A 15542-nucleotide genomic window follows, 5' to 3' on the forward strand; every position below is an offset into this window, starting at 1 on the left:
ATAAAAAAATTACAAAGAAGAAGTTAATCGAAAAAATTTACAAATTTTATAGTATTTTAATCTATAGTACTTTTGGTGTAAAAATTTAAATGCGCCTAAGTGTTCTTGGCACTGAAATATCAATAGCTGTACCATGTAAATTTATAAATATTTTATTAAAATTATTAATTAATATAAATATTAAATACAATATTTACTCAAACGCTAAAAAGTACTTGTGACATAATAATATCCATTAAATGCCATGTTTAGTTAATAATATGCGTACATATGAGCATAATTTGAAATTATGTCCATTTGCTTATGCATTTTTTTATCTATTTTTAAACATTTTTATAACGAATAATACATATGTAACACAAATCATGTTTGATAGTCAGCATTTATAATGTTTTACGTCATTTTAAAAATTCAAAACTGCAATGAAGTTAAAAAAGAATTCTTCATTAAATTTTCAATTTTTATTTTATATCTTTGACGTAAGTGTTGTCGAATGAGGTATTTATTTAAAATTTTACATACAGTGTAATGTTATCCAGATTAGTTAATTCCTTAAATTACATTTTAAATAAAATATATGATTTTTCTTCCTCATAAATTATGCAAATTTTAATTATTTAATACTTCTATTCGATAATGTATTTTATGCGCATTCACGTCATCATATTATGATGAAAATAAACGTCAGAGTTATTTTTCACATGTTTAAATTGTTGGGGTAATTATTTACTCCACGTGACCGTCTGAAGGTTAATAATCTCTTTGTCTCCTTAAGACTATCAGTGCAGTTTGTTATATTTGTATATTAGAGTTTCATATAGAGTTTTACCATCTTCTGAAAACATAACACTTATTCTTATTATTGGAATAAACTTTTAGGTTCTTAATATTTATGATTTTTATTAATTAAAATTTTCTCAGTACATTTCAATAATGTCAGTTTACATTGGATAGGTTTTACTAGAGATATGAATAAAAAATAAAATTTCAAACAACTGATGTTTGATATTTACACTTTTATAATTCTATATACTCCACAGAACTATATTTTTACTTAATTTTGTACATCAAATTGTACAATCCAATAACGTATTAACGTACTCGTCGTAAATGAGTTTTATCAAATAGTAATAAATGTTTTTTTTTTTTATTAGCAAAACTTTCATTTTCAAGTGTTCTGTGTATCTGATAATATATATATATATGTTTTTTGTTACATTCGTTTGTACCACAAAGTTATAAAACTGTTAAAGAAATTATTTCTAGAAAGAGAAAGTTTGCTCACGTGTATCGACAAGTTTTAGTAGCATCGCTGCAGTCCATGTTACAACATTTACAGTGTAAAATATATTACAAAGTATTGTTTCAACACAAAGAAAATACAGTAAATAATAAAATGCGCGAATGAATTATCTACATCTATTTTTAAAACGGTGTTGCAAATTAAAGTTTATTAAACGTTTACAAGTCTAAATGATCTGTATTTTCTAGGTCGATAATTAACAGTTACAGTCGGAAAATGACTAGTTCAATTATGAAAAAAAAAAAAACACGATATAATATTCTTCTGACTGGATGTTCTTAAAATAACTATCAATCAATATAACTATTAACAGTTTAATTATTTTTTTCAGGGCCGTTGTTGGCTATAGTAGTCATTAGCATTACCGGACAAATATTGCGGATGCTATCACCGAAATTCGGTTCTTTGGTTGCTATAGAGGCCGATAGAAAAGCATATTTACGGCATATCCACTCCAGGGTTATTACAAATGCTGAGGAGATCGCGTTCTACGGCGGGCACAAGGTAATACATGCGGTTAACCTAATGTGTTGAGTACTGTGCATTGTTTGCACATGCGTACCGGTATTAAATAATAGTGTCCAGTTGCTAGCCCTGGTATATGACATTATATCATGGGTTGACGACCCATGATGCACACTAGAAAAACACATCAGATCGTATGCATAATTCAAACGACTAATTTTAAGTTGTTTTCAATTGGGTCAAGGTCTCTCGACTTGTCCAAAGGACCTTAACGTAACACGCGACACGATTGGACGTTATACATATTATACTCTGTAAAAATAACAGTTTAACTGCTATATAATTGATATTTGATTAGTAAAATCGGATCATGATAATCTTGCTTTACATAATTTGCATAATGGTTGTTGTTTTTATAGGTAGAAAAGAACCACTTGCAAAATGCATACAAATCTCTGGTGCAACATATGAATTCTGTGTTTACCCAAAGATTGTGGTACGTGGTTCTTGAACAGTTCCTAATGAAATACGTTTGGAGCGGAACCGGAATGGTGGTCGTCTCTCTTCCCATAATAACTAGTTCAAGAGTAGCAGGTACTGCTAATGTGTAGTATTTATAATTTACTGTTAAATTTATTTCGAACAAAAGTGTATGAATTTCTGACCTACTATTTGGACTTAACGTGAAACCTATTGGCTTCAGATGTCGCCTAATCAAATAGTATGGGTCAAGCAAAAGCAAATTTTTGGTCTGTTGTAAAATAAGTAGTTTCGATTAAATGTCTAATAATAGTTTAAAATTAAGCTACCCATATGACTGAAGGCCTTGTGAAATTCTATTAGAATTTATCGAATTCTCTGAACAATTAATAGTTTTTACGTTTTTTTGTTTGTAATTCTTATGATAATCTAGTTGAAATAATTTTTTTTTNTTCTGACCTACTATTTGGACTTAACGTGAAACCTATTGGCTTCAGATGTCGCCTAATCAAATAGTATGGGTCAAGCAAAAGCAGATTTTTGGTCTGTTGTAAAATAAGTCGTTTCGATTAAATGTCTAATAATAGTTTAAAATTAAGCTACCCATGTGACTGAAGGCCTTGTGAAATTCTATTAGAATTTATCGAATTCTCTGAACAATTAATAGTTTTTACGTTTTTTGTTTGTAATTCTTATGATAATCTAGTTGAAATAATTTTTTTTTTTATTATAATAAAATCGTACTATTACAGACCATTGATTTGAATTACGTTTTTATTAGTAAATTTTTAGATTTTTCATGTTGAAATAGATTTTGTGTTCTTTAAAAAACGAGTCTAAGTAGGTTTTTAATTATTATTAAACTGTTAAAATGTGTGAATCAATTAGTAAAAACTGTATTCCAAATTATATAAAATACTTTTATAAATTTTAATGTATATTTCAAGACTTCAATTAATTGAGAGTTGAATGAAAAAAAAAAATGTCATTTATTTAATAATGTTCTTGTTTAACTCGGTATGTTGTTGTAAAAGTGTTATGGATTCGATTGCTTTTTATATAAACTCCGCTGATATATATTACTTATTATTAATTTTTTTTTTTTTTGGTGGTATTAGTTACTCAAAATTGGTATTTTTAAGCTTATTATATTATTTTTCACCTGTTATTATACATATTATTGTTATTCAACACATTGCAAAATTATCATTTTACTTAAAAATAAACGTTATAATATTTTTAGAACTCAATAATTCTCTGGATGGTGGAGTGAGTGAGAGGACTCAGTATCTCACCACGTCTAGAAATTTATTAGCTTCAGGAGCGGATGCTATTGAGAGATTAATGACTTCATATAAAGTAATTGTATTGCTTATATTTAAACTTTTGAAAAAATGTCAAAATATTCACATACGTGTGTTGGAAGTTATTAATGCATACAATGCAAGGAGAAATTTGGATATATGGTTTTAAAAAATTTTTATATTCGTGTCCGAATTTTCCATACCTTATGTTCAAATTATACTACTTATGTGTATTAAAAATACCATACTGACGTATGATTTTTGGATCATTTCTAACAGTGAACTGATTGGCATAAATAATAAACACTCATGTAATTTTATATTATAGGAAGTTGTTGAATTAGCTGGATATACATACAGGGTAGGAGCTATGTTGGATGTATTTAGTGATATGAGCAAGTGTAAATATCGCAAAAATGGTCTTTCTAACTCCAAAGTTCCGAAAATGTTATCAAAATTACATTACAACAAAGATGGACAAATTGTTATAAGTGGTAACTAATCAAAATAAAACTTTTTAATTAAAAATACATATCGTTTGAATAGTGTATATCTAACATTTTAAATAAAAATGTAGAAAAAAATGATAAATTATTCTTAAATTTGTTTATTAGGTGTAATAAAAAATAGTCCCGATGGAAGTATATCATTGTATGATGTACCAATAGTAACTCCAAATGGTGACGTAGTTGTTCCTAGTTTAACACTTACTGTAAAACCTGGTGAACATCTTTTAATTACTGGCCCTAATGGATGTGGGAAATCATCGTTATTTAGGGTACTGAGTGGTCTGTGGCCTGTATATGCTGGCACACTTATTAGACCTCCAAACTTATGCATGTTCTATATTCCACAAAGGTATAAAACATGTTATCGATAATATATTTTAATATTTAATATTTAATTATATTTTAGACCTTACATGACAATGGGTACATTAAAAGAACAAGTGATTTATCCAGACACACTACAAGATATGCTAGCGAAAGGGATCACTGAACAAGACTTAGAAGCTTGTTTAACTCGAGTACATCTTTACCATTTAATCCAAAGAGAAGGCGGTTGGGATGCAATGGCTGATTGGAAGGACGTTTTATCAGGAGGAGAAAAACAAAGAATGGCGTTTGCTAGAATATTTTATCATAAGTAATAATTATTGAATTACTTAAAATTTTAGATATCCTCCATACTTATTGTGTCATTCTATTTTTAGACCTTCTTTCGCCTTACTAGATGAATGTACTAGTGCTGTCAGTATAGATGTTGAAAGTGACATGTACCAATCAGCTAAGGATTCTGGAATCACTTTACTTACTATTACACATAGACCTTCATTATGGTAAATAAAAAAGGCATATTTCTAAAAATTATCTTTGTATTTTTAACAAATATCTATTTCAAAGTTTACCGATATTTATTGATGTAATTGCTGATAGCAAATTCGATGAAATAAATATTGTATAAAAATCATCAAAAGAAAAATATGAATATTTTTTTTTAACATTGACTGATTTTAAAATCACATTTTTCATTTATATTATTTAAATTTTTTTTAGATAAATTTTATGAATTTCAAATGATAAGTTATTATTTAAATATGTGATTTATAATAAGCTACATAATTTTTGGAATAATAATGAAAAACATTTTTTAATAAATCAGCTTTGATCTAAAAATGATTTCCTCATATATCAAAAAAAAATGTTGAAAAATAATGTGGTATTTTAATTTAATATTGTGATATTTCTAGGAAATTCCACTCTCATATATTACACTTTGACGGCGAAGGTGGATGGAAATTGACGTGCCTTGGTGATATGGTAGAAATTTTTATTTTTATGATATTTGAGTAATTGTATTGAAAACTTACAATTAGTTAATAATAATTATTCATTTTTAGGAAAAAAATACTGGAGTACTCTCAATTGAACCAAAAAATGATAAAATGGTGAATGGTGTTTAATGGGAAAATCAAAAACATATCTTGCCTATCTTAAATTAATTATTTATAAAAATGTGATTATTTATTTAAAATTATATGTTATTATAGGCTAAAAAAAAAGGCTATAAAGTGATATATGTGAATATTTCATGTCTTCCATTTTTATGTTTAGAGTGAAGATATGAAATAATTAGTTTTAAAAATTGTATAGATAGATATAATGTTTTTATTTTACATTCAATATTCTTTTTATTGAATTATTGATTCTTATGTATTTATAAATATATTGTGGTATATGTATTATAAAAAAAAAACTTCACAACACCTTGTTAATATATTTTTAAAGAAAAAAATGAATAAAAGCTTATGACATTTTACTTAAACAGATTAAATTTCTCCACAAAATTAAAAATAAATTTGAATAATTTAATTTTATCAAAATAACCTCGCTTAGTTGTGATCAAATTTTAAAATGCAAACTGTTGAATATAGTGAATTTTATTTAAAAGAGTTAATGTTACTTATCAAGTAGATGTTTTTCTCTTTATCAACATTTTCTCGGCGTAAATTCATTGTAAAAATATAGAGCGTGTTCAGTAAGTAAGGAAACAGATTTTTATTGTTCTTATTATTTGTAACAACTGACCTGATTCCTTACTTACTGAACACTCTATTTATCATTATTTTATATACCTAATTTTAGCTCTGATTAACAATAAAAAATATTTTTTTGTACTATATTCAATGTATGACATTTTGACAATAATCATTCAAAATTGTTTTCCTCTGAAAAAATTATTTCATACTTGTTAATTTCCATTTATTATTGTTATTTTGTTACAGAAGGCTTAAGTTTATAGTCTATTAGATTTAGAATCAATGTTATATTTCAGATGAAATACATTGTAAACAACTAAAATAATTATAAATTCGTCCATTCGCTTTATTTATTCGTTTAAATATACTTATTAGTTTTTTTCATACGAATCATACAAATTCGTTCAATATTGTTCTTATTATTTTATTCATAATTTGTTGAATAATTGAATGCTGATGAATTGACTGTATAAATTTTAACTTGAAATTTTTTTAAGTATGCAGAGTAGCCCAGCATTCACTGACAACTTAAATAATTTATGATCTAGTTAATATATATATATTTTTTTAATAACAGTTATGCTTTAGATCTATATTATATCTGAATAATTTATACTTTTATATTTTATTAAAAATATTAATTATTTTTTAATTTTAAATTAAATAATAATACAATTACTACCACAGAATAAATAAATTAGTCCAAAAGCATCTGCAGTAATGAAATTCTATTTAAATACAAAAGAAAGTATTTGATTGGTGTACAGATTTAGATTTAGGTTATAAGTTTTAATTCTATTAAGTATGAGAATAAGAAAATATTTTAAGTTAGTCAATTCAGTGTACTATTTCACAAATTATTTGATTATTGCTTTATCAAATTTCTTATCATCGTATTAATACCAAGTTTATAAATTTAAAGGATCTTATACTTAGTATAATATCAATCTTGACTCGTAATAAATATATTATAATTTAGTTAGAATAAGTAATTTTATCTCTAAAGAGATAAAACTACTTATTAAATAATAGGTATTGTTCGTGTTATTATTTGAATTAAAGCCGGTCATAGGAATGTTAATAATTTTCATGGAAAAATTCTTACCCATGTCATATTTAGTGTGAAAACATTTAAAGGCAGTTTTAAAGAAAAAAAAATGTAAAAATTTACCGATTTAAAAAATTGTTATTTTTTTGGAGATTCCCTTCATTTACAGTGAACGAGCAATTTTTTTTTCAATTTTTAAGAGCAATTTCTTTAACTAAATACGATTTGTGATCTATTGACGTATGAGTGAAAGAAATCTGTCTGGTGAGAGCTGAGAAAAAGTGGCGACAGACATAAAAAAAACATATTATAGTAAACTCAATACCTTGTCAATTTCACATCAAAGCTAAAATACTATGTCATTTAAATGAACTGTACTAAATTAACTTCCAAATAATAATGATAATAACAATTTTAAAAAAATGAAATAAAATAAATTCTCATAATGAAGTTGATATTTTTAAATATTTTCCTAAGTGGTTTACTTCCGATATGAAACAAATAATTGATAATTTGATAAATAAACTACATTTATAGGCTTGATAAATTTTCCATTAATTTTTTTTTATTGATTTGAATTTAAAATGCATTGTTTTAACAAAGAATTGATATTTGTAAATTTACATTTATATGGTTTTAGCATTCTTTTAAATATATCTAGGGTAGTGTTTACTAAGGCAAGAAACCCAAATAATTACTACGTAAGCACGAGAAAAAAATCTAATAACTTAAAAAAAGGTGTTCATGGAAATAGCATATTTTGATCAAATTCCCCCTCCCTATTTAAAACTTTTGAACACGCTACTGGTTGTATATATCAGTAACATGTATTCTTGTGTAGAAACAAAATAACTCGTTCATTGCCCACACTGTATTTGTTTATTCATATTGAGAACCACATGCCCTTCATCAGATCTGATCTTTTATACTGCTCCCCTCTCTTTAAAATATTTAGCTGTGCTCATAGCTAAGCGCCAGACATGCGAAACCAACTACTGCTGAATAAGTCGGTTGTTGAACACGGTAATTCCATACTGAGTGTAATGTAATGACTAAGTAAGGACGATCAGTCCATTGCTGGTCATCTAACACTAAGTTGTTACTTCTACGTTGCTTTATGTTGACAAAATTTAAACATTTAAAATAAAAAATTTATTTAAGTTATTAATACAAACACAATTATAAATTTTTAAATAATAAACGATAATGAGTTACAATACACAAGGAAATCGTCTTACCGCAGGTAGGAATCAATTATTTGTATAAAATATTTTATTCTTATAATTTAAATTACAAAATAACTAAAAACGAACCAAATAGTAAAAAAATTTTGTAATAGATTTTCGTAATTTCTTTTATTAGTCATCTCAGTTGTACGAAATTTGTATAATTTATAAATTATGTTTAATTTGAAATGACTTTATCTGTCAAGTCTTATTTATATTAATATTATGTTACTATTTGGAGTGTAATTTTTTAATATAAAGTCGTTTTCCCATGGTAAAGTATTTAAATTGACACGACCGATCATCAAAAGTATAACCGAACTCATGTAATAAATAAAGGCACAGTAAGAATTTAGATCTCAAAATCCTAAACGTCGTAGAAATATACCTTACAAATGGTGAACTGTACGATTATATTCAGATCCTATACATTTCCGTGTAAGTCCATAACTTAATGTTATCTGAAAGAAACATAAAATATTTAAAACTATATTATACTTAAAGTTGCTCGGGTCTATAGAAATAAAATAAAATTATTCATCTCATAAATAAAAGTTCTTAATTAAGATATTTTCCAATATAATATATTAGAATTTATTTATCAATTATGTTTATAAATAAATTATTAATAAACACAATATAAAGCTCCAATTATATTGTTATCTAGTCTGTTGTTTATTTTCATAAAATGGCTACTATTTACACGTTATTTGAACTATGACCAAATGGTTAATGCGTCAGCTGCTTGCCATGACAGTATTTATGAGCTCCGGGTAACCTCAACGTGTTTTTTAGTGGCGCCTAATGTTCGAATTCTACTTCTCTGTACAATGAATGCTAGTCCTCAACACAAAATGTTCACCTGGTTTTTTAAATAAGGGTGTACAATCCCAAGGACATATATTTTTGAAATAGAATAAATCAAACCGGCTGACCTAAAAATTATTTCGTGATCTTTGTAGTTTATTAATGCTAATTGTTGATTATATCGCTGAGCTCATTTACTAGTTGAGGCACATTTTCACTGGTGTAATTATGGAGAGATATGGGAGTCATTCCCACCCATGACCAAAATAATTATCCCTCCATGACGAATTACAAATTTCATCTTTATTCTTTTAAGTTTTAATTGTTTTAATTAAAAATAAAAAAATAAACGTTAAAAATGTTTTTGAAAAGCCAAAAGTATGATTCATTTAATTTCTTTTAAACACATTTAATAGTGTTACGTATAACTTAATTTTAAACAAGAACTTGGCATAACTTCAATAATATGAAAGTGATGTTTTTTACTATAGTAAATCGTACCATTACATTTATTCTTAACATACTAGTCCTGAGTAAAAAACCTGAGCTGAATATTTATTAGGAACAATTCTTTAAAAGGAAAATTTTCAACATTTTACAATAATATTGTTACCAAATCTCTAATAACTATTATACTAACATAAACAATATATTATACTTATTTATTATACGTTTTTCAACGCGCATACATTTCCAAAAATGTTGCTTTTATGCAACTAAAATAAGTTTTAACTTTTTACATTTAAGACAATAAATATTATATTATGTAATCATAACCTAATTTCCAATATTATTATTATTTTTATTCGGATTTTTTTGAATAAATTAAGATATTTTAACGTAATGAAATATATGTCAGTACTGTTATTATATTTTTAGTGTAAAAAAAAATAACATGATCTATAAATACCGCTTCACGATAGTTAAGAACAAAAACAAAATGCAACGACATTTAATTTTCTTTGTTTTTAGCTTCGATGTGAAGCTGAGAAGGTATTAATTTTACTATGATGTTTTTTTTTTGTGTCTGTTATCACTTTTTCTCAGCTCTCGCCGAACCGATTTCTTTCAACGATACGTCAAAAGATCACAAATCGTATCTAGTCGAAGAAATTACCCTTAAATATTGAAAAAGTTACACTCGTTCCCCGTAAATGGGGGAAATCTGTAAAAAAATTACAAATTTAAAAATCACTAATTTTTTAATTTTTTTATTTAGAACTGCCATAACTTAATCAGAAATTACCAAATTAATATAAATTTTTTTATAGATGTATAATATTTTACTTATCATTTGGTATATTTTTTTTATAAATTTGACCCTTTACCTGCCCCCAAGGAGGGATATAAAATAACAATTTATTCACAAAAAATTAACTTTTTCAACTTAATTCTATTAAGTGTTCCAGAAATACTGACAATTTTCTATATATCTTAAATTATAGCTAAGGTAATTTACTCTATTATGAAAAAAAAAAAAAAATTCGGACTTTATTTGATTTACATGGTGAAAATGGGTATCTTTTTTTATATTTTTAACTTTAAGATACTATAACTTTTTGAAAAATGTATGGATCATTACAATTTTTTTATGATAACTACTATTTATATTCTTATTTTACGCAACATACTTTTTTTTTAATCGGACCCTTTCTCTTTAAATATTATAAATATATATATATATTGATATATTACACTTATAAATTATAAAACTTGTAATCAGAATATAAATAAGGAAATAGGAGATCATGTAGCTTTTGTAATAATCCACCAATTTTTTAAAATTAAACACTATCTACAGATTTGCATAGAAGCGTTTTTTATGCTAGTGATTTTAATCACTGTCAGATATCTTTATACTTGACCCAACATTACCACGTCCCCACTGTGACGCATCTCCATTGCGCTGGGTTGTTTTTTTTTACTCGATCTTACAATTATTTGTTATACAATGTTATGATTGACATTTAAACAATTTTGAACTGAGTTCAAAAATGTTTACCTGAAAAGAATTATTATTAAAGCTATGACTTAAAGAGTTTTAGTTATTTTTTTTATGAATTATTATGTTAAAAACATAATAAAATAAGACTTGTGCATTAGGCTGTCAGAGTATAAGGCCACGATACAATACTAGAAGCTTCTTAATCTTCATTATAATTTATATTTTTTAATTATTGGGTTAACTATTTTTGTTGAGCTGTATATATGATTACAATTTTTTAACTGCAATTAGTAATTGTTGGCAAACCAGTATTTATTACCTCTAATAAGTAAAAAATAAATTATTTTTTTTTACTTAGTATCAATAATTTCTTTTTATGTAGTAAAATAAACCAAAATTCAAGAAGTAAATTTTAACTATACTTTGTAATATTTAGGTTTAACGTCATTTCTTAAAAACTTTCATCTATGCAATGGATAACAAGAAAATATTAAGTGTTTTCTTAGACGGTTTTGGCATTAATTGTTATCGATGTTTGCAAAGAAAATGCAATTCGTCACAAAATGATATTTTTATGACTTCAAAACATTATTTTTGAACGCTAAATAAAAAAAAGTAGCAATTTATAATTTGTATGGGGCACCATAATAATTCTTGTAAAGAGGCGATAAGGCCTAAAACCGTCATGTACGTACTTATATTTATTAGTAAATGCATTATGAGTTTTAGTAATTCGTTTTATGTTTATATAATAAATAACGCAAATGAAAAACCTAAATGCTTATCATTATATTTCATAATGCATTTTATTTAGTAATTAGTAAATAAAATATGACATTTATTTTAAATTGGTTGTACACAGGCAAAGCCGAAATTCACCCTTTGCAATCGCCATGTTGCTACCGTCAAGTTGTAGTCCTGCCTTTGAGTGAGTAATTTCGTGTTTCTGTTATTTTTTCATCAGTTATTAATCAACTAATATCTATTACAAATTTTAAAGCTTTTGCTGATTTAATTACTCAAAGGCAATACTACAAAGAAAAATATTTATGTATATTATATAATTTTGAATTATGTAATTTTTTTTGCTATAATAATATCTAACGTTAAACAAATGTATTTAAGTTAGGATTTTTAGTGGGTGAAAATAACACATTAAGCTACTTAATTTTTTTACCGAACACTCAATTGGTTATCATATTTTGAATACAAATCAATGTCATTATTTTAAGTATAGGTTAGCATTATATATGTATAATATGATATACTAAACATTCATTAAATAAATTAATGCTATAATGTTAATTTATCTAATTTATTTAAATTATTATGTAATGACATAAAGATGATAAAGTTTATAAAATGTTTTTACATTAATAATTCAGAATGTTTATATAAAAATTAATATATTACATAATAAAATCATGTTTAGATAAAAAATCTAGGGGATAAAAAAATCTTTTATCCCAATTTTACCATCACATTTGATTTCTTATAGTCATCAAAAAGTGGGGATATTGTTTGAAAATTATGTGTAGGATGAAACGAAGAAAAATATGTTAAAACTAACGTATTAAATTATAGGCACCAAGAAGATTAAAAATCACCTTGAACATATTATCATGTTTTATTAAAAAAAATTGATTAAAAATATTATAAATATACTTATAAAATGGTGAGATATCTAATGAACTAATTAATTTATAATATGTACTTAGAACAACCAAAACATTACGGAGGCTATCCGACTACACAAAACACTGGTCGCAGTCCAATACCAGCAAGTCGCAGTCCATATAATAGTAGATCAGCTTTTGGACAAGATCAAATATCGCATGTGCGTAATCGCAGAGACCTCAATCCTAATGATAGCCAGGATATGGAAATGAGGAACAATCCTACACCAAATTCTGAATCAAATTCCAATAACTCTAACCCGCAAAATAATCAGCCAACTGATCCACTACCTTCTGCTGATGATCAATTGTTAGACAAACCTAAACCTCCAAAAGAAAACAGAAACATAATGGACGAAATGGTATACTTTTGTCATTTTTAGTCGTTTTGTAAAATTCATGAGTATTTAAATTAATTTTAAAATAAGCCCTTTAATTTTAATTTAATGCAAAGCTAAGAAGGTATAACTTTTACTGTGATTTGTTTTATTTTTTGTGTTTTTTAAAACTATTATCAGTTCTTACTAGACCGTATTGGTCAACATATGTTAAAAGATCACAAATCGTATCTAATCTAAGACATTACCCTCAAAAATTGAAAAAATTTACCTCGTTCCCTGTATATGGGCGAAATCCCACAAAAAATTACAATTTCAATGAGTAATTTTTGACTTTTTTTCAACTTTTAGCTTCGATGCGAAGCTGAGAAGGTATTGGTTTTACTATGATGTGTTTTTTTTTTTTTTTTTTTCTGTTACCACTTTTTCTCAGCTCTCACTGAACGGATTTCTTTCAACGATACGTCAAAAGATCACAAATTGTATCTAGTCGAAGACATTACCCTCAAAAATTGAAAAAAATGCCCTCGTTCCCCGTAAATGGGGGAAACCTCCAAAAAAATTACAAATTTAAAAATCGCTAATTTTCGAATTTTTTTCAATTTTTTTTACTAAAAACTGCCGTAACTTTTTCAAAAATAAATATTTTAATATAATTTTTTTTTATATAGATGCATGATGTCTTTACCTATCATTTGGTATATTTTTTTTGTAAATCTGACACTTAACCTGCCCACAGGGGGGGATTTAAAATGACAACTTTTTCACAAAAAATTAACTTTTTCAACTTAACTTTTGAAAATGTTCCGGAAGGTCTGACACTTTTATATATATCTTAAATTAAAGCTAATGTAATGTACTTTAATTTGAAAAAAAAAAATTTGACCTCTGGACTTGTCTTCGTGGTGAAAGTTGACATCAAAGTTAATAAAAAATTACGATTTTTGTAAAATAATTTTTTTTTATATTTTTAACTTAATAATGCTCTAACTTTTTCAAAAATGAACATATCAATATAATTTTTTTTTATATAGATGGTTGATGTCTTTACTTATCATTTGGTATATTTTTTTTGTAAATCTGACACTTAACCTGTCCACGAGGGAGATTCAAAATGACAACTTTTTCAACTTAACTTTCGAAAATGTTCCGAAAGGTTTGACACTTTTATATATATCTTAAATTAAAGCTCATGTAGTATACTTTATTATGGAAAAAAAAAATTTCGGACTTTATTTTGTCTTCACGGTGAAAATGGCTACCGAATGCTATTTTCGTGTGAAAATTCTCGATTTTATTTTTTTAATTTTTAACTTTATAATGCTATAACTTTTTGAAAAGTATATGGATCAACACAATTTTTTTATGAGAAATAATATTTTTTAATAATTCCTTTTTCATTCGACAATTTAATCTTAATCAGGAACTAGCAGATCATGTAACTTTTAGAATAATCCAGTTTTTTAAAATTAAACACTATCTAAAAATTTTCATTGAAGCGTTTTTTTTTTTTTTTGCTAGTGATTTAATCACTGTCAGAAATCATACTTGATCCAACTATGCTACATCACGTCACCACTGTTCCGCGACCCCCTTGTACTGTTATTTTTTTTTTTTTATAAATACTTTTTTTATACTCTTTTCATTAAACATACTTTTTTTTTAAATTGATCCATTTTTCTTCATACAAAGGGGATCAAAACTATAAACATTCGTATATAACTAGGACTTTTTCAATTTAATTTTTGAAATTATTCTGGAAATACTGACACTTTTATGTTATAAAAGTGATATATATTATATATCGTAAGTGAAAGCCAATATAATATACTTTAATTTAAAAAAAATTTGAGCTCTGGACTTGTCTTCATGTTGAAAATGTTTACCGTATTCAAAAATATGCTAGTTTTGTGTTAAAATTCTCGGTTATGTATTCTATTTTATTTTAAAATACCTTACATGGGAAGTACATTAATTTTCTTAAATATTATATCAATTTAATTAATATAGAATATAAAGTTAAATGTATTTAAATTTTTTATTTCTTTTAAGTGGAGAAAAATAACATTAAAAATTGAACTAGCTTAAATTGCCATTTTATCTTTAAGGATACTGACTTAAATAAGATAGCAACTTCAAGGATACAGCTGTAAATGTATTTCAGTGTTATTCTATTTTTATCGTTATTTTAATTTATTTTTATTGATGTAGTAGGATCGCCATAACTAAAATATATTTTTAACATTAGTCGATTTAATTATATTTTTCTAACCTATATAATTACTATTAGTTTTCTAAAATATCTAATAATTTGTTATGATAAAACGTATCTAAGAATCTCTAATCAATTTATGATATATAAAATATATTTATTAGAAACAACAATTTTATTTGTTTAATTGTTATGAGAC

At 25.5% G+C, this 15542-nt stretch overlaps 2 protein-coding genes across 9 annotated transcripts in view; both read left to right on the forward strand.

Moving 5' to 3' along the window:
• LOC126896099 (ATP-binding cassette sub-family D member) overlaps window positions 1-15542 on the forward strand; it is a 41412-nt gene that overhangs the window by 22905 nt on the left and 2965 nt on the right. Inside the window, exons 4-12 of one of the 5 annotated variants that reach the window (XR_007701771.1) lie at window positions 1635-1807; window positions 2188-2362; window positions 3492-3607; window positions 3881-4046; window positions 4167-4410; window positions 4468-4698; window positions 4766-4891; window positions 5303-5372; window positions 5453-5608. Coding sequence is in view for 4 of the 5 variants with exons in the window: in XM_050668563.1 (XP_050524520.1) it covers window positions 1635-1807; window positions 2188-2362; window positions 3492-3607; window positions 3881-4046; window positions 4167-4410; window positions 4468-4698; window positions 4766-4891; window positions 5303-5372; window positions 5453-5515 (1364 nt within the window). In the remaining variant the exon portion in view is untranslated. Of the gene's footprint in view, window positions 1-1634; window positions 1808-2187; window positions 2363-3491; window positions 3608-3880; window positions 4047-4166; window positions 4411-4467; window positions 4699-4765; window positions 4892-5302; window positions 5373-5452; window positions 6235-15542 lie in introns of those variants that run through there. The other 4 variants (XM_050668563.1, XM_050668567.1, XM_050668566.1 and 1 more) reach the window with 4 other exon arrangements.
• Window positions 8128-15542, forward strand: part of LOC126896111 (uncharacterized) — a 20964-nt gene continuing 13549 nt past the window's right edge. Inside the window, exons 1-3 of one of the 4 annotated variants that reach the window (XM_050668590.1) lie at window positions 8128-8382; window positions 11980-12045; window positions 12836-13155. In XM_050668590.1, the coding sequence (XP_050524547.1) occupies window positions 8346-8382; window positions 11980-12045; window positions 12836-13155 (423 nt within the window). In that variant the 5' untranslated portion in view covers window positions 8128-8345. The remainder of the gene's footprint in view (window positions 8383-11979; window positions 12046-12835; window positions 13156-15542) is intronic. The other 3 variants (XM_050668596.1, XM_050668593.1, XM_050668595.1) reach the window with 3 other exon arrangements.

This window comes from Daktulosphaira vitifoliae, unplaced genomic scaffold (genome assembly GCF_025091365.1).
Source record: "Daktulosphaira vitifoliae isolate Bord-2020 unplaced genomic scaffold, ASM2509136v1 Scaffold_1, whole genome shotgun sequence".
Taxonomy (NCBI): domain Eukaryota; kingdom Metazoa; phylum Arthropoda; class Insecta; order Hemiptera; family Phylloxeridae; genus Daktulosphaira; species Daktulosphaira vitifoliae.